Below are 24,510 nucleotides of genomic sequence, written 5' to 3' on the forward strand. Positions count from 1 at the left end.
GCTGCTGCTCAGTGCTCCTCTGCCTCTTCCCCCTCCTTCCATATCTGTATACATAGCTGAGCTCACTCCGCTGCCAATGTAGCTGCTGCTCAGTGCTCCTCTGCCTCTTCCCCCTCCTTCCATATCTGTATACATAGCTGAGCTCACTCCGCTGCCAATGTAGCTGCTGCTCAGTGCTCCTCTGCCTCTTCCCCCTCCTTCCATATCTGTATACATAGCTGAGCTCACTCCGCTGCCAATGTAGCTGCTGCTCAGTGCTCCTCTGCCTCTTCCCCCTCCTTCCATATCTGTATACATAGCTGAGCTCACTCCGCTGCCAATGTAGCTGCTGCTCAGTGCTCCTCTGCCTCTTCCCCCTCCTTCCATATCTGTATACATAGCTGAGCTCACTCCGCTGCCAATGTAGCTGCTGCTCAGTGCTCCTCTGCCTCTTCCCCCTCCTTCCATATCTGTATACATAGCTGAGCTCACTCCGCTGCCAATGTAGCTGCTGCTCAGTGCTCCTCTGCCTCTTCCCCCTCCTTCCATATCTGTATACATAGCTGAGCTCACTCCGCTGCCAATGTAGCTGCTGCTCAGTGCTCCTCTGCCTCTTCCCCCTCCTTCCATATCTGTATACATAGCTGAGCTCACTCCGCTGCCAATGTAGCTGCTGCTCAGTGCTCCTCTGCCTCTTCCCCCTCCTTCCATATCTGTATACATAGCTGAGCTCACTCCGCTGCCAATGTAGCTGCTGCTCAGTGCTCCTCTGCCTCTTCCCCCTCCTTCCATATCTGTATACATAGCTGAGCTCACTCCGCTGCCAATGTAGCTGCTGCTCAGTGCTCCTCTGCCTCTTCCCCCTCCTTCCATATCTGTATACATAGCTGAGCTCACTCCGCTGCCAATGTAGCTGCTGCTCAGTGCTCCTCTGCCTCTTCCCCCTCCTTCCATATCTGTATACATAGCTGAGCTCACTCCGCTGCCAATGTAGCTGCTGCTCAGTGCTCCTCTGCCTCTTCCCCCTCCTTCCATATCTGTATACATAGCTGAGCTCACTCCGCTGCCAATGTAGCTGCTGCTCAGTGCTCCTCTGCCTCTTCCCCCTCCTTCCATATCTGTATACATAGCTGAGCTCACTCCGCTGCCAATGTAGCTGCTGCTCAGTGCTCCTCTGCCTCTTCCCCCTCCTTCCATATCTGTATACATAGCTGAGCTCACTCCGCTGCCAATGTAGCTGCTGCTCAGTGCTCCTCTGCCTCTTCCCCCTCCTTCCATATCTGTATACATAGCTGAGCTCACTCCGCTGCCAATGTAGCTGCTGCTCAGTGCTCCTCTGCCTCTTCCCCCTCCTTCCATATCTGTATACATAGCTGAGCTCACTCCGCTGCCAATGTAGCTGCTGCTCAGTGCTCCTCTGCCTCTTCCCCCTCCTTCCATATCTGTATACATAGCTGAGCTCACTCCGCTGCCAATGTAGCTGCTGCTCAGTGCTCCTCTGCCTCTTCCCCCTCCTTCCATATCTGTATACATAGCTGAGCTCACTCCGCTGCCAATGTAGCTGCTGCTCAGTGCTCCTCTGCCTCTTCCCCCTCCTTCCATATCTGTATACATAGCTGAGCTCACTCCGCTGCCAATGTAGCTGCTGCTCAGTGCTCCTCTGCCTCTTCCCCCTCCTTCCATATCTGTATACATAGCTGAGCTCACTCCGCTGCCAATGTAGCTGCTGCTCAGTGCTCCTCTGCCTCTTCCCCCTCCTTCCATATCTGTATACATAGCTGAGCTCACTCCGCTGCCAATGTAGCTGCTGCTCAGTGCTCCTCTGCCTCTTCCCCCTCCTTCCATATCTGTATACATAGCTGAGCTCACTCCGCTGCCAATGTAGCTGCTGCTCAGTGCTCCTCTGCCTCTTCCCCCTCCTTCCATATTTGTGCAGACTCAGTGCTCCTCTGCCTCTTCCCCCTCCTTCCATATTTGTGCAGACTCAGTGCTCCTCTGCCTCTTCCCCCTCCTTCCATATCTGTATACATAGCTGAGCTCACTCCGCTGCCAATGTAGCTGCTGCTCAGTGCTCCTCTGCCTCTTCCCCCTCCTTCCATATCTGTATACATAGCTGAGCTCACTCCGCTGCCAATGTAGCTGCTGCTCAGTGCTCCTCTGCCTCTTCCCCCTCCTTCCATATTTGTATACATAGCTGAGCTCACTCCGCTGCCAATGTAGCTGCTGCTCAGTGCTCCTCTGCCTCTTCCCCCTCCTTCCATATTTGTGCAGACTCAGTGCTCCTCTGCCTCTTCCCCCTCCTTCCATATTTATGCAGACTCAGTGCTCCTCTGCCTCTTCCCCCTCCTTCCATATTTGTGCAGACTCAGTGCTCCTCTGCCTCTTCCCCCTCCTTCCATATTTGTGCAGACTCAGTGCTCCTCTGCCTCTTCCCCCTCCTTCCATATTTGTGCAGACTCAGTGCTCCTCTGCCTCTTCCCCCTCCTTCCATATTTGTGCAGACTCAGTGCTCCTCTGCCTCTTCCCCCTCCTTCCATATTTGTGCAGACTCAGTGCTCCTCTGCCCCTCCCCCTCCTTCCATATTTGTGCAGACTCAGTGCTCCTCTGCCTCTTCCCCCTCCTTCCATATTTGTGCAGACTCAGTGCTCCTCTGCCTCTTCCCCCTCCTTCCATATTTGTGCAGACTCAGTGCTCCTCTGCCTCTTCCCCCTCCTTCCATATTTGTGCAGACTCAGTGCTCCTCTGCCTCTTCCCCCTCCTTCCATATTTGTGCAGACTCAGTGCTCCTCTGCCTCTTCCCCCTCCTTCCATATTTGTATACATAGCTGAGCTCACTCCGCTGCCAATGTGGCTGCTGCTCAGTGCTCCTCTGCCTCTTCGCCCTACTTGATCAGCGATGAATGCCTTTGTCAGGTGTAGTGTACAAGCTTCATGTTGTACACAAAAGACATGGTCGACATGTTCAAATGATTGCAGAAGAGTAGGCTGTTCAGCATAAGCACGATTTTGTGTTCTTTTTTTCAGAGGATGCGAAGCAAAGCAAACTTGCCCATTGTCAGACTCTGGTTACCAGTCCTGCACGAGCATGAATTTTAAACCAGAGCCCTACCCATGACCTCGAAGTTCAGGCCCTACCAAATGTATGTCCCGGCACTGCTAGAAACCCGAAATCAGAAATAAATGAAGAGATAAAGTAAACTATTAGCTTCTCCACTCTGTCTGTCACTCTCTCCCTGCCTCCGCTCGGTCTGCATGCGATCTGCTAATGGCAGCTCTGGGTCTGTGAGTATCCATAGCAACAGCTCCGCTTGGGCGACTTTGCTCAATGACAAGACATGAGAGAGCAGTTAGCTGTTAGCTACTTTTTGTCACTCTAAACTCAATGAACATTATTATTTTCTGTGAAATAATCTCTCCTGTCTTGTACTTGACGAGGTTGAAGCACTTCTGATACCATGTTGTAATCTCACTTCTGATACCTCTGATACCATGTTGTAATCTCACTTCTGATACTTCTGATACCATGTTGTAATCTCACTTCTGATACTTCTGATACCATGTTGTAATCTCACTTCTGATACTTCTGATACCATGTTGTAATCTCACTTCTGATACTTCTGATACCATGTTGTAATCTCACTTCTGATACTTCTGATACCATGTTGTAATCTCACTTCTGATACTTCTGATACCATGTTGTAATCTCACTTCTGATACTTCTGATACCATGTTGTAATCTTAATCAGATATGACTGTCCTGTGCAGCAAAGAACGGGCAAATGGCACAACTTCAAAATGTTAGTGATCAATTTACTGATACCCGAGCCCCACCCGTACCCTAGTTATTTATGGAAAAACATACCCTACCCGGCCCTAGCCCCATGCATAATGTCGGGGCCCGTTGGGCTCGGGTCGAGTAGCAAAGCTCTAGTCCAGATAAACGCTCAACACCCTAGACGTTCGGCTGCCCAGAGGTGGAACAGCTAGGTAGCATATTCGTGCAGTACTTGCATGATCATTAAGTAGCAAAATAGCAGTTGAGGGGCCTGTATGTTGAGGAGCCTGTATGTTGTTGAAACGCAGATTGTTTTCCGCCCCAATGCAAAACTTGAGTGGGAAGTTAGTATGCAGCTATTTAGGCAGCATGTCAAACAAAAGCAAGACACAGACATGCAGTCTAATTAGCTATTTAATTAAATGTCTTCATCATCATTGCAAACATTGGCTAAGCAGGAGGCAGACAGGCAAAGTAGTGGTGTTCTTTTTTCAGGAACTGTAGCTAGTGGCTACGATATGGCAGCAACCATAAAGATTAGTCTACATCATCACACAAAATGCAGATTGTTCTAATACAACGCATCCTGCTTGTGCAACTGCAAAGTCCATTACAACAGACAGAGAAGTTTGTGAGGAGAAATATGAGGCTGAGACATAGGCTACATTATCATGGTTCAGAAGAGGGTGAGTAAAAAGAGAAACATGAAGGGAGGGGGAGTGTGAGCGGCAGCTACATAGAAACAAAGTGTGCGTAAAATAACACATGCACAGGACGTGATACAGATGGGAAGAATGGCGCTGGAGGGGATGGCTGCTGTTTTACAGGCTCCTAACCAATTGTGCTATTTTGTGTTTTTTCCACATTGTTTGTAACTCATTTTGTACGTAATGTTTATGCTACCGTCTCTTATGACCGACAAGAGCTTCTGGATATCAGAACAGCGTTTACTCACCTCAAACTAGACAAAGATTTTTCTTTAATGAGTCGGGCGCAAAGGATATAATGTTGCTTCCAGACTAGGCCCAAATCCCTGTCATTCACATGAAGAAAATAAGAAAATACAGGCGACAGAGATCAGGGTGCCTTGTGAGACTTCGTCGGTGAGTGGGTAACCCACCTCTACCATCCGTTCTATTAGCCAACGTCTAATCACTGGAGAATAAACTGGATGAGCTCCGTTCGAGGCTATCCAACAAAATGGGACATTGAAAACTGTAATATCTTATGTTTCACCGAGTCGTAGCTGAAAGACAACATAATAATAATAATATAATAATAATATAATATAATAATATACAGTTGGGTTTTCCATCCATCGACAGGACAGAACAGCTACGTCTGGTAAGACGAGGGGTAGGGGGTGGTGTCTTTTTGTCAATAACAGCTGGTGCGCGATGTCTAATATTAAGGTAGTCTCTAGGTACAGTGCCTTGCAAAAGTATTCACCCCCCTTGGCGTTTTTTCCTATTTTGTTGCATTACAACCTGTAATTGAAATCAATATTTTTTTCTTCATGTAATGGACATACACAAAATAGTCCAAATTGGTGAAGTGAAATGAAAAATAAATATAAAACAGAAAAGTGGTGGTTGCATATATATTCACCCCCTTTGCTATGAAGTCCCTAAATAAGATCTGGTGCAACCAATTACCTTCAGAAGTCACATAATGAGTTAAATAAAGTCCACCTGTGTGCAATCTAAGTGTCACATGATCTCAGTAGATATATATATATATATATACCTTTTCTGAAAGGCCCCAGAGTCTGCAACACCATTAAGCAATTGGCACCACCAAGCAAGCGGCACCATGAAGACCAAGGAGCTCTCCAAACAGGTCAGGGTCAAAGTTGTAGAGAAGTACAGATCAGGGTCGGGTTCTAAAAAAAATATCAGAAACTTTGAACATCCCACGGAGCCATTAAATTCATTATTCAAAAATGGAAAAAATATGGCACTACAACAAACCTGCCAAGAGAGGGCCGCCCACCAAAACTCACGGACCAGGCAAGCAGGGCATTAATCAGAGAGGCAACAAAGAGACCAAAGATAAGAAAACACGTTTGGTGTTCGCCAAAAGACATGTGGGAGACTCCCCAAACATATGGAAGAAGGTACTTTGGTCAGATGAGACTAAAATTGAGCTTTTTGGTCATCAAGGAAAATGCTATGTCTGGCACAAACTCAACATCTCCCATCACCCTGAGAACACCACCCCCACAGTGAAGCATGGTGGTGGCAGCATCATGCTGTGGGGATGTTTTTCATCAGCTGGGACTCAAAACTGGTCAGAATTGAAGAAATGATGGATGGCAGTAAATACAAGGAAATCCTTGAGAGAAACCTTTTTCAGTCTTCCAGAGATTTGAGACTGGGATGGAGGTTCACCTTCCAGCAGGACAATGACACTAAGAATACTGCTAAAGCAACACTCGAGTGGTTTAAGGGGAAACATTTAAATGTCTTGGAATGGCCTTGTCAAAATCCAGACCTCAATCCAATTGAGAATCTGTGGTATGACTTAAAGATTAATGTACACCAACTTGAAGGAGCTGAAGCAGTTTTGCCTTGAAGAATTGGCAAAAATCCCAGTGGCTAGATGTGCCAAGCTTATAGAGACATACCCCAAAATACTTTTTGTAATTGCCGATAAAGGTGGCTCGACAAAGTATTGATTTTGAGGGGTGAGTAGTTATGCACGCTCAAGTTTTCAGCTTTTTTTGTCTTATTTCTTGTTCTTCTTCACAATAAAAATCTTCAAAGTGGCAGGTTATGTAAACCAAATTATACAAACCCCCCCAAAAAATGTAATTCCAGGTTGTATGGCAGCAAAATAGGAAAAATGTCAAGGGAGGTGAATATTTTCGCAAGCCACTGTCTTGCTCACCTGAGGCAGAGTTCTTCATAATTAGCTGTAGACCACATCTCCCAAGAGTTTTCATCTATATTTTTCATAGCCGTCTAATTACCACCACAAACCGAAGCTCGCACTAAGACCTCACTCAACGAGCCGTATAAGGCCATAAGCAAACAAGAAAATGCTCATCCAGAAGCGGCGCTCCTAGTGGCCGAGGACTGTAATGCAGGCAAACTTAAATATGTTTTACCTAATTTCTACCAGCATGTCACATGTGCATCCAGAGGGGAAAAACTAGACCACCTACTGTATACTGTACACACAGAGACGCGTACAAAGCTCTCCCTCACCCTCCATTTGCAAAATCTGACCATAATTCTATCCTCCTAATTCCTGTTTACAAGCAAAAACTAAAGCAGGAAGTACCAGTGACTCGCTCAATAAGAAAGTGGTCAGATGACGCGGATGCTACGCTACAGGACTGTATACTACCTCAGTTACCAGCTTCATCAGTAAGTGCATTGATAACATTGTCCCCACAGTGACCGCATGTTCATATCCCAACCAGAAGCCATGGCTATAGCTGCAGCTTTCAAGGAGGAGGACACGAATCAGGAGGCTTATAAGAAATCCAGTTATGCTCTCAGACAAACTGTCAAACAGGCAAAGCGTCAATACAGGACTAAGATTGAATCCTACTACACTGGCTCTGACACAAACTATTACGGACTACAAAGGGAAACCCAGCCGCGAGCTTCCCAGTGACAGGAGCCTACCAGATGGGTTAAATGCCTTTTATGCTTGCTTTTAGGCAAGCAACACTGAAGCATGCATGAAAGCACCAGCTGTTCTGGACGACTGTGTGATAACACTCTCCGTAGCCGATGTGAGCAAGATCTTTAAACAGGTCAACATTCCCAGGGCCGCAGGGCCAGACAGATTAGCAGGATGTGTAATCAGAGCATGTGCAGACCAACTGGTAAGTGTCTTCAATGACATTTTCAACCTCTCCATGACCAAGTCTGTAAATCAAACATGTTTCAGGCAGACCACCATAGTCCATGTGCCCAAGAAAGCGAAGGTAACCTGCCTAAATGACTACCACCCAGTAGCACTCATGTCGGTAGCCACGAAGTGCTTTGAAAGGCTGGTCGTGTATCACATCAACACAATCATCTCGGAAACACAGATAATGCGATCTCAGTGGCACTCCACACTGCCCTTCCTCACCTGGACAAAAGTAAGACCTATGTGAGAATGTAGTTCATTGACTACAGCTCAGTGTTCAACACCATAGTGCCCACAAAGCTCATCACTAAGCTAAAGACCTGGGACTAAACACCTCCCTCTGCAACTGGATCCTGCACTTCCTGACGGGACGCTCCCAGGTGGTAAGGGTAGACAATAACACACTGATCCCCAACATGGGGGCCCCTCAGGAGTGAATGCTTAGTCCCCTCCTGTTCTCACCAACGACTGCGTGGCCAAACATGAAACCAACACCATCATTAAGTTTAGTGACGACACAAAGGTGGTAGGCCTGATCACCGACAATGATGAGACAGCCTAAAGGGAGGAGGTCAGAGACCTGGCAGTGTGGTGCCAGGATAACAACCTCTCCCTCAACGTGAGCAAGACAAAGGAGATGATCGTGGACTACAGGAAAAGGAGGGCCGAACACGACCCAATTCACATCGACGGGGCTGTAGTGGAGCGGGTCGAGAGATTCAGGTTCCTTGGTGTACACATCACTAACCAACAAACGATCATAGTACAAACACACCAAGGCAGTCGTGAAGAGGGTACAACAATGCTTTTTCCCCCTCAGGAGACTGAAAAGATTTGTCATGGGTCTCCAAATCCTCAAAAAGTTCTACAACTGCACCATCAAGAGCATGGTTGCATCACCACCTGGTATGGCAACTGCTCTGCATCTGACCGTAAGGTGCTACAGCGGGTAGTGCGTACAGCCCAGTACATCGCTGTGGCTAAGCTTCCTGACATCCGGGACCTATATATTAGGCGGTGTCAGAGGAAGGCCCCAGAAATTGTCAAGGACTCCAGTCACCGTCATAGACTGTTCTCTCTGCTACCACACAGGAAACGGTACCATCGCGCCAAGTCTAGCTCCAAAAGGTTCCTTAATAGCTTCTACACCCAAGCCATAAGACTGCTGAATAATTAATCAAATGTCAACCCGGACTATTTGCATTGACACCCCCCCCACCCCCTTTTGGTTTTACACTGCTACAACTCTCTGTTTATTATCTATGCATAGTCACTTTACCCCTTCCTACATGTACAAATGACATCGACTAACCTGTACTGCCGCACATTGACTACCCCGTGTATATAGCCTCATTATTGTTATTTTATTGTGTTACCTTTTTACTTTTTTAATTTTTTTTACTCTGGTTTATTTAGTAAATATTTTCTTATCTCAATTTTTTTTACTGCATTGTTGGTTAAGGGATTGTTCGTAAGCATTTCATGGTAAGGTTGTATTCGGCGTATGTAATGTAATTTAATTTGGTTTGACCCTTAGCTTTGAGAAAGAGGTTTCCGGAGGGGCGGCCGGGGGTGAAAACTCTGTATACTTTAAAGTGGAAGAAACCAGAAGAAGTTAAAAGCAGTGCTTTGTTTCTAATTAGGTTAATGGGTGTGTTTTTAGTGGTTAGAGCATTGGGCCAGTAACCAAAAGGTTAGTGGATCGAATCCCTCGAAGACGTGGATGTCTATTAAGGCATCTCCCCGCACCACTCTGATTCAGAGAGGTTGGATTAAATGCAGAAGACACATTTCAGTTGAAGGCATTCAGTTGGACAACTGACTAGATATCCCCCTTTCCCTTTCCCTTTAAAATGTTGACTGACATGACCTTTGTGTCTAATGCATCTTGCAAGTGTTATTCTATTACCCTGGTTAACCCTGTTTGTCTCTGATTCCAGACGGTGTCCATCGCGTCATGGCCCTCTGCACCCTGCGTGTCACCATCATCACCGATGAGATGCTGACCAACAGCATCACAGTGCGCCTGGAGAACATGTCCCAGGAACGCTTCCTGTCCCCGCTCCTCTCCCACTTCATGGAGGGCGTGGCGGCCGTCCTATCCACCAGCCGCACCGGTGTCTTCGTCTTCAACATCCAGAACGACACGCACGTCCAGGGGAGCATCCTCAACGTCACCTTCTCTGCCCTTCGCCCTTCTGGGGGAAACGAACTTGGGGGGTCCGGGGGCACCATCCCCACTGGAAGATTTTTCCCCTCAGATGCGCTGCAGGAGCAGATTTACCTGAATCGGACCCTGCTCACCCTGGTGTCCAGCCAGCATGTGCTGCCCTTCGACGATAACATCTGCCTCCGTGAGCCCTGTGAGAACTACATGAAGTGTGTGTCAGTGCTGAGGTTCGACAGCTCAGCACCTTTCGTGTCCTCGGATACGGTGCTGTTCAGGCCAATCGAACCGGTGACGGGGCTGCGTTGCCGATGCCCAGCAGGCTTCACTGGGGACTACTGTGAGACGGAGATTGACCTGTGCTACTCAGGGCCCTGCCAGAACAACGGCAAGTGCCGGAGCAGGGAAGGCGGGTACACTTGCGAGTGTCCAGAGGACTTCACAGGTGAGTGTTATTATATACTTTTTGGTATCTTATTTGACTCTTTCTTTCACGCCATTCTCAATCTTCTATTTTTATCTCTTTCTTCAACTTTTTTCTTTCTCCATGTCATTAGTACTTACAGTTGAAGTCAGAGGTTTACATACACCTTAGCCAGTCAAAATTTGTCAAAATTTATGACATTTAACCAAAGTAAAAATTTCTGTCTTAGGTCAGTTCGGATCACCACTTTATTTTAAGAATGTGAAATATCTGAATAATAGTAGAGAGAATGATTTATTTCAGATTTGATTTCTTTCATCACTTTCCCAGTGGGTCAGAAGTTTACATACACTCAATGAGTATTTGGTAGCATTGCCTTTAAATTTTTTAATTTGGGTCAAACATTTCAGGTAGCCTTCCACAAGATTCCCACAATAAGTTGGGTGAATTTTGGCCCATTCCTCCTGACAGAGCTGGTGTAACTGAGTCCAGTTTGTAGGCCTCCTTGCACGCACGCACTTTTTCAGTTCTGCCCACAAATTTTCTATAGGATTGAGGTTAGGGCTTTGTGATGGCCACTCCAATACCTTTGTTGTCCTTAAGCCATTTTGCCACAACTTTGGAAGTATGCTTGGGGTCATTGTCCATTTAGAAGACCCATTTGCGACCAAGCTTTAACTTCCTGACTGATGTCTTGAGATGTTGCTTCAATATATCCACATAATTATCCTCCCTCATGATGCCATCTATTTTGTGGAGTGCACCAGTCTCCCCTGCAGCACCCCCACAACATGATGTTGCCACCCCAGTGCTTCACGGTTGGGATCGTGTTCTTCGGCTTGCAAGCCTCCCCCTTTTCCACCAAACATAACGATGGTCATTATGCCCCAACAGTTCTATTTTTGTTTCATCAGACCAGAGGACATTTCTCCAAAAAGTACGATCTTTGTCCCCATGTGCAGTTGCAAACCGTAGTCTGGCTTTTTTATGGCGGTTTTTGGAGCAGTGGCTTCTTCCTTACTGAGCGGCCTTTCAGGATATGTCGATATAGGACTCGTTTTACAGTGGATATAGATACTTTTGTACCTGTTTCCTCCAGCATCTTCACATGGTCCTTTGCTGTTGTTGTTGTTCTGGGATTGATTTGCACTTTTCGCAACAAGATACTTTCATCTCTAGGGGACAGAACGTGTCTCCTTCCTGAACGGTATGACAGCTGCATGGTCCCATGGTGTTTATACTTGCATACTATTGTTTGTACAGATGAACTTGGTACCTTCAGGCATTTTGAAATTGCTCCCAAGGATGAGCCAGACTTGTGGATGTCAAGCAAAGAGGCACTGAGTTTGAAGGTAGGCCTTGAAATACATCCACAGGTACACCTCCAATTGACTCAAATGATGTCAATTAGCCTATCAGAAGCTTCTAAAACCATGATATCATTTTCTGGAATTTTCCAAGCTGTTTAAAGGCACAGTCAACTTAGTGTATTTAAACTTCTGACCCACTGGAATTGCGATACAGTGAATTATAAGTGAAATAATCTGTCTGTAAACAATTGTTGGAAACATTCTTGTGTCCAACTTGCTAACAAGAAATGTTTGTTAACAAGAAATTTGTGGAGTGGTTGAAAAACAAGTTTTAATGACTCCAACCTAAGTGTATGTAAACTTCCGACTTCAACTGTAGTAGCCACCCTTTGCCTTGATGAAAGCTTTGCCTTCTCTCAACCAGGTTCCTGAGAAATATGCCTACGCCCATCAGTACCTTTCATCTGCTTTCACAGACCCTATAGGGCTAAATGTTCCCACTATATTAAAGACATGGCCCACAGCCAAAACCCTGATTCTGCAGAGAGACTATTACTTGTTAATCAAACTCTAGCCGTCTATGCTTTGAAGGCTCTTGACCAGCTCCAGGTAGTCTCAAGTCATAATGGAGGTGATGATGGTTGACCTGACAGTGCTGGTCTCAGGTTTCTCACACTTTCGGGAAAAAGATCCCTCGTAATTCCCTCCAAACCGGAGATGATCTGTCTTGCAGTTGGGTCATTACCCGCTGGAATTCCTGGCACTGTAAATCATAGGTGTTCTCTTTATCCAGATCTTGTCAGTGTCATTTGTGACACACAACACCCCACACTATGAGCTGGACATAGATATGATCGTGGCACATTCCTTTTGACCAGTGGGAAAATCATCTCTTGACTCACTCGTGTTCTCTTTCATAACATGTGGCTCTTAAAGGGTGATATAATCGCGCCACACTTTCCACAGACAGTTCTCTAGTCTTCCTGTCTATCTTCTCTGTCTTTTCAATATAAAAGCCTGATCATGCAATACATTTTGTGACCACACATCACCCTTTCCTTATTTTTTAATTGACAGCGTTCTTTCTGCTCAGTATGTGACCCTTAATGGTCACCCCAAGCTGTTTGGGAAAGCACCCCTGAGTTAAAATCACTACTGACATCAGCGTCCATTTGAAAGCTGTCATCACCGGAAAACGTCTCAGGTCGAGTTAACGAGACAGGACTGTATCAGGGTGGATGGCTGGTGGGTCGTGACAGGTGTCTTACAGACCACCTGCTGCTTGGGCCAAAGACACTCCATTGTCCTGTTGTCATTATGCCACAAACCGTTTGGTTCCAGTGGAAGAGCCAGTGTCAGTGTGGGTCACAGAGCATAGCTGTTACAATCCACAGTGTTTTGACATGCTTGTGAAAGGGGGGGGGGCCTCCGCTGCCACTCTCTCTGTCCATGCAGACTAGCTTGTAGGTTGTGTGGTAATGGATTTGAACTTGTGAGAGGGATTGTGTCCCCTATGAACCTGCCTGGTTTCAGCTTGTTCACAAAAAAATATATATTTGGAGGGCTTCGTCCTGGACACTTCATTACATAAAAATCTGAATGGAGGATTTAAAGGAGAACAGGTGCAACTGCTTTCACACCTACCCCAGCTTTTGTCTTTCTCCAGACAGTTTCTCTCTCTCTCTCTCTCTCTCTCTCTCTCTCTCTCTCTCTCTCTCTCTGTCTCTCTATACCCAGCAGATATTTCTGCCCACCTGTACTGTTCTTCCCTTCCTACAGGTGAGCATTGTGAGGTGAACTCCCGCTCTGGCCGATGCATCCCGGGGGTGTGTCAGAACGGGGCCAGGTGTGTGGATCTCCTGGTGGGGGGGTTCGTGTGCCAGTGCCCCCCGGGGGAGTACCAGAAGCCTTACTGTGAAATGAGCACCCGCAGCTTCCCCGGCCTGTCCTTCATCACGTTCAGAGGGCTACGACAGAGGTTCCACTTCACAGTGTCCTTCATGTGAGTACACCTATGTATCTTATAACGTCTGCATAATAACGTGTGACTTTTTCCGGTGGGTGTACATTTGTGTCTTCCTCTGGTTCTCTCACGAACACCTGGAGTTTTTGTTGTTGACATAGTACTGAGCCATCTATCCACACCCAAGTGATACACATCTAACGCCATGTCTGGATACATATACAACACCTTTGTAATAAGCAGTAATGGCTGTATCCATGGCAATGCAAATAAGCAGCGCCCCGTCGTCTTGTCTGAACCTGAAATCACAGAAGTGTTGAATCACAGGGCTGCTACATCAGCCATGACATTTGTGTTCTGCATCGCGAAGGAAGAGCAAGCTGTTTGATCCAGTGGTTAGATGTGGATCTGGGTTCAAAGAGTGTACATTTTCTTTCAAATACTTTGAGAGTTTGATTGCGCCTGCCTGGGGTGATGTGGGATGTGTAAAGGCTGTAGTGAAACATCTCTTTCTCGTGCCCAGCTCACGTTCCCTGGCAAAGGTAAAAACAGGAAGGGATGCATGGAGCCAGAGTGACCTTTGGCTTTGTTGATCATGGTTTCCTGTCACGATGCCCTGTGCCATGTGGATTCTGACTCCTGTACCCGTACCCGCTAAGTGCGATAGGGTTAATGACACACAGCAGCATGGCTCCTAGTACTAGCCCTATGTTCTATGTCTGTCCACACCAGTCCTCCTTTCCTCTGTCATTTTCCAAATCCCTTTTGCTCCTCTCATTGTCCAATATGATTATTCTTTCCATTCCCTTTTGCTTTTTCTTATTGTCCCTCATTTCCTAGGTTAATATGTCTCTCAATGTCTCCCCCCTCCCCACACACAACTGATATTGTTCTCGCGTTACCTCAAGAGAAATAGCCACACTTTGTGGACTAATTAAATGGCTCTCCTGTACATGTTCCCCTCCTCTTCATAGCCTTCATCTGCTGATAATATACTGTACTGTACAATCAAAGTGACCTTTGGTCCTGTATGACCTGCAGGTTTGCCACCAGAGAGAGGAATGTCCTACTACTTTATAACGGAAGGTTTAACGAGAAGCACGACTTCATCGCCTTAGAGATCATCGAGGAACAAATCCAGCTCACCTTCTCAGCAGGTGAGGACATAAAGGGTTCAGAGAAGAGATGGCCAGACTTCAATTTCCTCTGTTCCCTTTGTTTCTCTTCGCTTCACTTCTCTCTCCTACCCCCCTCTCTGTGAAATACAAAATCTCATTAACAGGGAGGTTCTAACCAGCTGAGGGAGGGGTCAAAGTTTATGCAGCCAACCCTCAGATACCTGGGAGAATTGAGGGTAAACAGTGATCGTGCAGTTCACCTAGTGTTAGTGTGTTGAGTTTGGCAGGGAATTCATGCCATGGAGGTATTATCCTAAAAGACAATCATTAACCATTAAACTATAATTGTGTTCTGGATGAGTAGCATCGATATTGAAAGACCTCTTCAGAGGTCCAAAAGGGTGTGTTTTTCTTCGTCTTCTTCCCCAGGCCAATCCCTCAGCTTTATACCAAACAAAGTGACAGGGCTGCCATTTTGTAAAACACAGACTCAGGTTTGTGACTTTAAAGAAAGAATGAGAAGTGAGAGAGAGTTCCTCTCAGGAAGTTCACTATCTATGAAAACGGCCAAACTCAGTTGGAGTGGGATTCCATGGCGATTAAACACTTTCCTGTTTCTTATATCCTATTTCCTTCCCTGTAGGAGAAGTCAAAACCACAGTATCACCCTTTGTCCTAGGTGGGGTCAGTGATGGCCAGTGGCATAGAGTACAGCTACACTACTACAACAAGGTAAGCGCACTTCCTGGATATGTGGAGCCTCTCTTCAGAACGCAATAGAATGATGCATGTCCCTGTCCAGAGGGTAAGTGATGAGGCGTGTGGTGGGGTAGGGTAAAGAGATAGGGAGGGGTCAATCGTTTTGGAACCAGTAGGATACTAGTGCACCAGTAGGATAAGGATATTATGAACCGAAATGAAGTGCCCTCATAAGTCTACAGGCCTCAATCTAACAGGTCAAAGGTCATTCAAGTAGGGAACCCATACTATCCCCCCCCCCAACTCCATACAGAGTTCAGATTTGTAAAGGATTGTCATGGGAACAGACACACTAGTCTTTGTTTGGGGCGTTTTGAAGCTCAGGGATGAGTTAAGTTGAGGCCGTCGTATTCACAAAGACAAGAGAAGGGATTATTGAGATTCTATTCGAACATTGTACTATTGTTTTGAAAGACAATCTGGTTTAGGCCTGTGTAATGAAACAGGAAGATCTCAACATATAATTATTTCTGGACCCAGGGATGTTTTTGGAAGCAACACAGTTATGTGAAAATGTATTAAATCGTTTTCATCAATCTATAAACAATACCCCATAATGAAAAAGCAAAAACAAAAACAGGTTTTTATAAATGTTTGCACAATTGTTACAAATAAACAACGGAAATATGACATTTACATAAGTATTCAGACCGTTTACTCTGTACTATGTTGAAGCACCTTTGGCAGCAATTACAGCCTTGGGTATGACACTACAAGCTTGGCACAACTGTATTTGGGGAGTTTCTCCCATTCTTCTCTACAGATCCTCTCAAGCTCTGACAGGTTGGATGGGGAGAGTCGCTGCACAGCTTTTTTCAGGTTTCTCCAGAGATGTTCGATCAGGTTCAGGTCCGGGCTCTGGCTGGGCCACTCAAGGACATTCAGAAACATGTCCCACTCCTGTGTTGTCTTGGCTGTGTGCTTAGCGTCGTCGTCCTGTTGGATGATGAACCTTCGTTCCAGTCTGAGGTCCTGAGCGCTCTGGAGCAGGTTTTCATCAAGGATCTCTCTTTACTTTGCTCAGTTCGTCTTTCCCTCGATCCTGACTATTCTTCCAGTCCCTGCAGCTTAAAACTATCCCCACAGCATGATGCTGCCACCACCATGTTTCACCGTAGGGATGATGCCAGGTTTCCTCCAGACGTGACCTTGGCATTCAAGCCAAAGAGTTACATTTTGGTTTCATCAGCAGAGAATCTTGCTGAATCTTTTCATGGTCTAAGAGTCGATTAGGTGCCTTTTGGCAAACTCCAAGTGGGCTGTCATGTGCCTTTTACTGAGGAGTGGCTTCCATCTGGCCACTACCATAAAGGCCTGATTGGTGGAATGCTGCAAGAGATGGTTGTCCTTCTGGAAGGTTCTCCCATCTACACAGAGGAACTCTGGAGCTCTGTCAGAGTGACCATCGGGTTATTGGTCACCTGGATGTTTTTCACCAACATTTCCAATTAATTCATCATGAGAGAAGGAATTCAAAATGTTGGTGAATACATCCATTATTTTATCCTTATACACATAAACTGACATAAAATGCAAAACAAATTGTCTTTTTTTCTGGGTACTACATGCATTTGCTTGTTCCTCAAGCGAAAGTCTTGGTGGTTCCAAACTTATTCCATTTAAGAAAGATGGAGGCCACTCTGTTCTTGGGGACCTTCAATGCTGCAAACATTTGTTTGGTACCCTTCCTCAGATCTGTGCCTCGACACAATCCTGTCTCGGAGCTCTACAGACAATTCCTTCGTCCTCATGGCTTGGTTTTTTGCTCTGACATGCACTGTCAACTGTGGGACCTTATATAAGATGTGTGCCTTTCCAAATCATGTCCAATCAATTGAATTTACCACAGGTGGACTACAATCAAGTTGTCGAAACATCTCAAGGATGATCAATGGAGACAGCACCTGAGCTCAATTTTGAGTCTCATAGCAAAGGGTCTGAATACTTATGTAAATAAGTTATTTAGTTTTTTTAAATATAAATTAGTAAAAAAAAATATTTTTTTAACTGTTTTCGCTTTGTCATTATGTATAGATTGATGAGGGAAAAAATGTATTTAATCCATTTTAGAATAAGGCTGTAACGTAACAAAATATGGAATAAGGGAAGTGGTCTGAATACTTCCCGAATGCACTGCACATAATGTATCTGTAAGAGCATTAGCCTGAACCTAGGCAAACCCTGTGGCACAGTATCTCCGTAAGGGTTTCAATCAACTTTACAGATATATCCGAATATCTTTCTACAAACAAATGGCTCAAAGTTTGAAGCAGAAGTTAAACTAGCCTAACTAGAGCAGTCTGTAGATAACTACCTGATAAGAGGCTGTTTGAGTTAAACTAGCCTAACTAGAGCAGTCTGTAGATAACTACCCGATAAGAGGCTGTTTGAGTTAAACTAGCCTAACTAGAGCAGTCTGTAGATAACTACCCGATAAGAGGCTGTTTGAGTTAAACTAGCCTAACTAGAGCAGTCTGTAGATAACTACCCGATAAGAGGCTGTTTGAGTTAAACTAGCCTAACTAGAGCAGTCTGTAGATAACTACCCGATAAGAGGCTGTTTGAGTTAAACTAGCCTAACTAGAGCAGTCTGTAGATAACTACCTGATAAGAGGCTGTTTGAGTTAAACTAGCCTAACTAGAGCAGTCTGTAGATAACTACCCGATAAGAGGCTGTTTGAGTTAAACTAGCCTAACTAGAGCAGTCTGTAGATAACTACCCGATAAGAGGCTGTTTGAGTTAAACTAGCCTAACTAGAGCAGTCTGTAGATAACTACCTGATAAGAGGCTGTTTGAGTTAAACTAGCCTAACTAGAGCAGTCTGTAGATAACTACCCGATAAGAGGCTGTTTGAGTTAAACTAGCCTAACTAGAGCAGTCTGTAGATAACTACCCGATAAGAGGCTGTTTGAGTTAAACTAGCCTAACTAGAGCAGTCTGTAGATAACTACCTGATAAGAGGCTGTTTGAGTTAAACTAGCCTAACTAGAGCAGTCTGTAGATAACTACCCGATAAGAGGCTGTTTGAGTTAAACTAGCCTAACTAGAGCAGTCTGTAGATAACTACCCGATAAGAGGCTGTTTGAGTTAAACTAGCCTAACTAGAGCAGTCTGTAGATAACTACCTGATAAGAGGCTGTTTGAGTTAAACTAGCCTAACTAGAGCAGTCTGTAGATAACTACCCGATAAGAGGCTGTTTGAGTTAAACTAGCCTAACTAGAGCAGTCTGTAGATAACTACCCGATAAGAGGCTGTTTGAGTTAAACTAGCCTAACTAGAGCAGTCTGTAGATAACTACCTGATAAGAGGCTGTTTGAGTTAAACTAGCCTAACTAGAGCAGTCTGTAGATAACTACCTGATAAGAGGCTGTTTGAGTTAAACTAGCCTAACTAGAGCAGTCTGTAGATAACTACCTGATATGTATTGAAATGATTCATTAACACCCTTCCCCCATAGCCTGGTTTCTTTCTGTGTTATCCTGTGACAATGAGGGCAGCTGAGGCAGTACTTTACCCCTCTCCTCAATTCATATTCACCCCCCGTGGAGCCACATAAACACTGTCCGGTCCTCCCCTGTGGGGTCATTCTCCTACTGACAATTAATGGCCACTACGACACCAGCCATCACCTATTTACTCTGTCATACACCACCAGGTCCTGGCTGGGTCAATCTACTGCTAGAACTGATATTGTCCCCTGTAGGATTTTGAAATATCATCATTGATCGGGAAAGAGGACTAAATGTGGTTTGGTTTGAAACTTCCGTTGAGCACCTTGATTCAGAGTTTTCTTTGTGACTATCCAGCAGAATGTGAAATATTTGCCCTATACCCAACCCCTCTTCCTCTCCACATACAGTGCATTCAGAAAGTATTCAGACCCTCCAATTTGTACATTTTTAAAAATGTTTTACAGCCTTATTCCAAAATGGATGAATTGTTTGACCCTCATCATACTACACACAATGCCACATAATGACAAAGATTTTTTTTTACATGATAGCAAATGTATACAAACATAAAAACACCTTTTAAACATACCTTATTTACATCATACCTTTTAAACACACCTTATTTACATCAGTATTCAGACCCTTTGCTATGAGACTCGAAACTAAGCTCAGGTGCATCCTGTTTCCAGTGATCATCCTTGAGATGATTCTAAAACTTAATTGGAGTCGGCCTTTGGTAAATTCAATTGATTGGACATGATTTGGAAAGGCACAAACCTGTTGAATTGTTAGATATTACTTGTTAGATATTGCTGCAGTGTTGGATACTAGAAGCACAAGCATTTCGCTACACTCGCAGTAACATCTGCTAACCATCTGCTAACCATTTGTATATGACCAATAACATTGGATTTGGTTTGATTTTCATTTGACAGTGCATGTCAGAGCAAAAACCAAGCTATGAGGTCAAAGGAATTGTCTGTAGAGCTCACGGAGAGGAAATCTAAACATGTATATATATATATATATATATATGTAAATATACTAAACATATATATATACATGTATACTAATGTCTGATTGCGCTGCCCCTTATTCTCATAGGTGACATAGTTTGTAAACTTCATATGTTGTATCCAATAACAATTGCCCGCAGCTGTGGTAAGTTAACCTTGACTTAACCTTTCACTCTTCGTACTAGAGAGGAATATAGCAGCTAGTTGTTTTGTCTAGTTCATCCTGGCCTTCACGGCCTTGGCGTGCACCATCTGCATTACCAGCACATACATGAGCACACATATGCAGACACGCGCACGCACACATACGTACATACACACACGGTTTGGAATTTCCTTATTCACCTCATTTGGCACATTTTGCAGAAGACATGGTAAAATATTTGTTTTGGACTTTGGCTTTCCTAGAGAACAGGAACTTGGAACACACTTGAATTATCCCTGTGGATTTATGAGTGTTCAGAATGTGTGGAAAAGAGAGAGTGTCACTGTGTTCCTGTTGTTGACCTTGATATGGTGTAACGGGGTGCGTACTGGCGGCAGAGAGGTCAGAGAGGTCAGGCGCCGTAGAGCGTAAACTGATTTACAACGGTGTTGTTTAATACAAAAACCACCGTAAACAGAACAATCAATCAATCAATGAATGGTTCAAACAAAACCCGGTGTCCACCAGCATAACGTGCACAAGCACTACAAGAAACGATTCCGGACAAGGACATGGGGGGGAACAGAGGGTTAAATACAGAACATGTAACTGACGGAATTGAAAACAGGTGGTCGCAAATGACACTGACAAGATCTGGATAAAGAGAACACCTATGATTTACAGCGCCAGGAATTCCAGCGGGAAGCCGAGACAAAACCAATGGAAAATGGAAATTGGATCGGCGATGGCTAGAAGGCCGGTGACGTCGACCGCCAAACGCCGCCTGAACTAGGAGGGGGACCGACTTCAGGGGGAAGTCGTGACATATGGTGGCATAATGTGAATAGAATACGGCCTAAATATGGCAATATCAAGGAGTATCTCGTAATACTATTTTGGTAGGTTTTATACACACTATATACAAAAGTATGTGTATACTCCTTCAAATGAGTAGATTTGCTACTGTATATCAGCCACATCAATTGCTGGCAGATGTATAAAATCGAGCACAAAGCCATGCAATCTCCATAGACAAAAATTGGCAGTAGAATGGCCTTCCTGAAGAGCTCACTGATTTTCAACTTGGCACTCTCATAGGATGCCACTTTTCCAACAAGTCAGTTCATCAAATTTCTGCCCTGCTAGAGCTGCCCCAGTCAACTGTAAGTTCTGTTATTGAAGTGGAAACGTCTAGGAGCAACAAAGGCTCACCCGTGAAGTGGTAGGCCACACAAGCTCACAGAACGGGACCGCAGAGTGCTGAAGCACGCAGCGCATAAAAATCATCTGTCCTCGGTTGCAACACTCACTTCCATGTTCCAAACTGCCTCTGGAAGCAATGTCAGCACAAAAACTGTTCATCGGAAGCATCATGAAATGGGTTTCCATGGCTGAGCAGCCACACACAAGCCTTAAGATCACCAATTGCAATACCAAGCGTCGGCTGGTGTGGTGTAAAGCTCGCGTCCATTGCTCTCTGGAGCAGTGGGAACGTGTTCTCTGGAGTTATGAATCACGCTTCACCATCTGGCAGTCCGACGGATGAATCTGGGTTCGGCGGATGCCAGGAAAACGCTACCTGCCCCAATGCATAGTGCCAACTGGAAAGTTTGGTAGAGGAGGAATAATGGTCTGGGGCTGTTTTTCATGGTTCGGGCTGGGCCCCTTAGTTCCAGTGAAGGGAAATCTTAACGCTACAGCATACAATGATATTCTAGACGATTTTGTTGGTTCCAACTTTGTGGCAACAATTTTGGGAAAGCCCTTTGCTGTATCAGCATGACAATGCACCCGTGCACAATTCGAGGTCCATACAGAAATGGTTTGTTCCACTATCTCTGCTCCCACAACCTTGTACCTCTTCCTGTTGCCACACCTGCAGTGGCATCCACTGGTCATCCTCCCATGCACTATCACATCCCCACAGGAAGGAGATCAAAGGTCCAGACACACACATTCAAACACCTATGCACACACTGACAGATACAAACTCATACAGATGTATTCGCATAGGAGCCAATTCCGACCCGAGTTAAACTGGCGTAAAATAACGTAATTCCCTTTTTTTTATGCACTTTTCTCTCTATGAGTATTCTGACCTTGAACTTAAGCATGAGAATGGCATGCTATTCGCCCGCTATTAGTTTGAGCTGGAGACGGAATAAATGAATGTGTGGTGGTGTGTCTGAAAATGCGCCGTATTCTGACCTTCTGACTTCGTTCGCTAATAAATCCACCCGCTTTTATACACGAAGAAACCATGAATAGTGGAAAAAGCTTCCACTTTATTTTTTTCTCCCCCCGATTAGAAATAACATCGTTCTTCATGTAATGTACAACTTGATAAGAGCTATCGATAAGAGCTAGTTAAATTAACATCCGTTTGGATAATTAGAATGGTAAATATACATGACACTTTTTTTTGGGGGGGGGGGGGGGATCTATTTCACCTTATAATGTGAAACCAGTCATGCGGCAGAAAACTTCAACTTTTCCACAGTCAAGTTTCTGAAAAGCTGTGCCGTTATGCAGAATGCATATTGTACAGCCTTTTAACTTGCAGGGATGGGCACCCTCTGTTTCCTATTTCTATCACGTTAAACATTAGCCAATATCAGCATCGACCGTCAATAAGGTCTAATAACCACACATATTCATCTGCCAATTTACCGTTAGTTCCCTTCAGTTGGTATAGCTTACATTATAATTCCGTGTCATAACATGGTTTAGTTGACCTTCGTTTGCTTCCTCTGTTAACGCGGTCACGGCCGGGCGGTTGTTGCTGAGGGTCATTAGTGACAGTTGATAATATCGCTATGGTGCGGAGCGCAGGCCAAGCCGTAACAGTTTGAACCCGACGCATGGCTCAATACTTGGCCGTGTCATCACACAGCTCCATGGTGAGTGCAGGCAACAGACGAGGGTATAGCCTAACGAGGGTATAGCCTACTATCGAACGCTCTTCTCGTTATTCAGCCACACATTGTGACTGAATAGGTCAGTCTAAATACCAAACACTGAGAAGTGTGTAGTAATAACGTGCGTAGGAAAAGCATAAATTCCTATGTCGGAATCGACCCCCATACAGATTCTGTATCTGCACGCACAGATCCACAGTGAGGGGAGAGAAGGTCACTGAACGTGACACCGTTTGGGGACAACTAGGTGGAACATGTGAATGTGGTGTTAATGGCTTGGAAAAGGGCAGAGCTGTGAGATGAGTTGCAGTGGGGTTAACACTGACAGTTGCTGACAAGATCTACAATTGTTATTGCCACTTGGTGGAAACTGTGGTCCCGGAGGAGGGTTTGACACGAAATGCCGTTCTCAGTCTATGGTATCTCTTCACCCACCAGTGTCCCGCTCCCATAATTCAATTAGGCTCAGACAATCAATGGTACATCAGTTTCACTGAGCGATAGCATCCTCTTCACACTGGGTTTGAGCCCACAGGTCTGCTATCCCCAGTCATGCGCTTAACATAAATAAGAAACCTGTGTGCCTCCGTGATGCACATGAATCAAAAGGGCAGTCTATCAAACTATGACCTCCTTCATTATACATCGAGAAGCTTTTCACCTTCCAGAACATTTTTTTATTTAACTAGGCAAGTCAGTTAAGAACAAATTGTTATTTTCAATGGCGTCCTGGGAACAGTGGGTTAACTGCCTTGTTTCAGGGGCAGAATAACAGATTTGTATCTTGTCAGCTCAGGGATTTGAACTTGCAACCTTTCGGTTACTAGTCCAACGCTCTAACCACCAGGCTACGCTGCCATATGGTACCTCAAATGTATGAATGAAATGTCATGTGACCACCCTTCTCTTTCCAGCCCAACATTGGACGCCTTGGCTTTCCTCACGGACCATCAGATGAGAAGGTGGCAGTTGTTGCCGTGGACGACTGCGACATCGCCATGGCGATTCGCTTTGGTGGCCAGATCGGGAACTACTCCTGTGCCGCTCAGGGCATGCAGACAGGACAGAAGAAGTGAGTGCAGAGTCTCAATGGGTTTATCCAGCCCCACCTGTCAAGCCCCACCTGTCAAGCCAAGCTTAGCTTTTCACCCATTCTGCAACCCTACACTGCAGGTAGAAAGTTGTGACAGCAATTGCCATTTGTTTTTCCTATACAGCAGACATACAAACCTACATCTGTATAAGTCTTTTTAAAAACTTGTTTAAAAACATATTTATTCTTATGCAAATCCTCATATCTAAATCGTTTTTTTTATTCAAATGTAAGTCTGTCCCCTGCTTTGGACAAGTTTGTATATCACAAGACTTCCCAATAGAGAGCAGTTTATCATATGGCTGTGGTGCATTTTTCACAACTTGTGTTGAGTGTCAGTAACGCCAGCATAGGTCACACTAAACAGTAAAGGGGTTTTAACGGGTTAAGTTAAGGGTTCGTTGTAAGTGGCTTGATCAGCCTCTCTCTCTCTCTCTCTCTCTCTCTGTCTCTCTGTCTCTGTCTCTCTGTCTCTCTGTGTCTCTGTCTCTCTCTCTGTCTCTCTCTCTCTCTCTCTCTCT

General features: G+C 45.1%; 1 protein-coding gene across 1 annotated transcript in view; it reads left to right on the forward strand.

The window, feature by feature from the left end:
• LOC109867646 (cadherin EGF LAG seven-pass G-type receptor 1-like) overlaps positions 1-24,510 on the forward strand; it is a 93,757-nt gene that overhangs the window by 35,258 nt on the left and 33,989 nt on the right. Inside the window, 5 exon segments of the mRNA XM_031801112.1 lie at positions 9,563-10,234; positions 13,303-13,525; positions 14,528-14,643; positions 15,248-15,336; positions 23,811-23,968. Of these exon segments, the coding sequence (XP_031656972.1) occupies positions 9,563-10,234; positions 13,303-13,525; positions 14,528-14,643; positions 15,248-15,336; positions 23,811-23,968 (1,258 nt within the window).

This window comes from Oncorhynchus kisutch, linkage group LG22 (genome assembly GCF_002021735.2).
Source record: "Oncorhynchus kisutch isolate 150728-3 linkage group LG22, Okis_V2, whole genome shotgun sequence".
NCBI classification, from domain to species: Eukaryota; Metazoa; Chordata; class Actinopteri; order Salmoniformes; family Salmonidae; genus Oncorhynchus; species Oncorhynchus kisutch.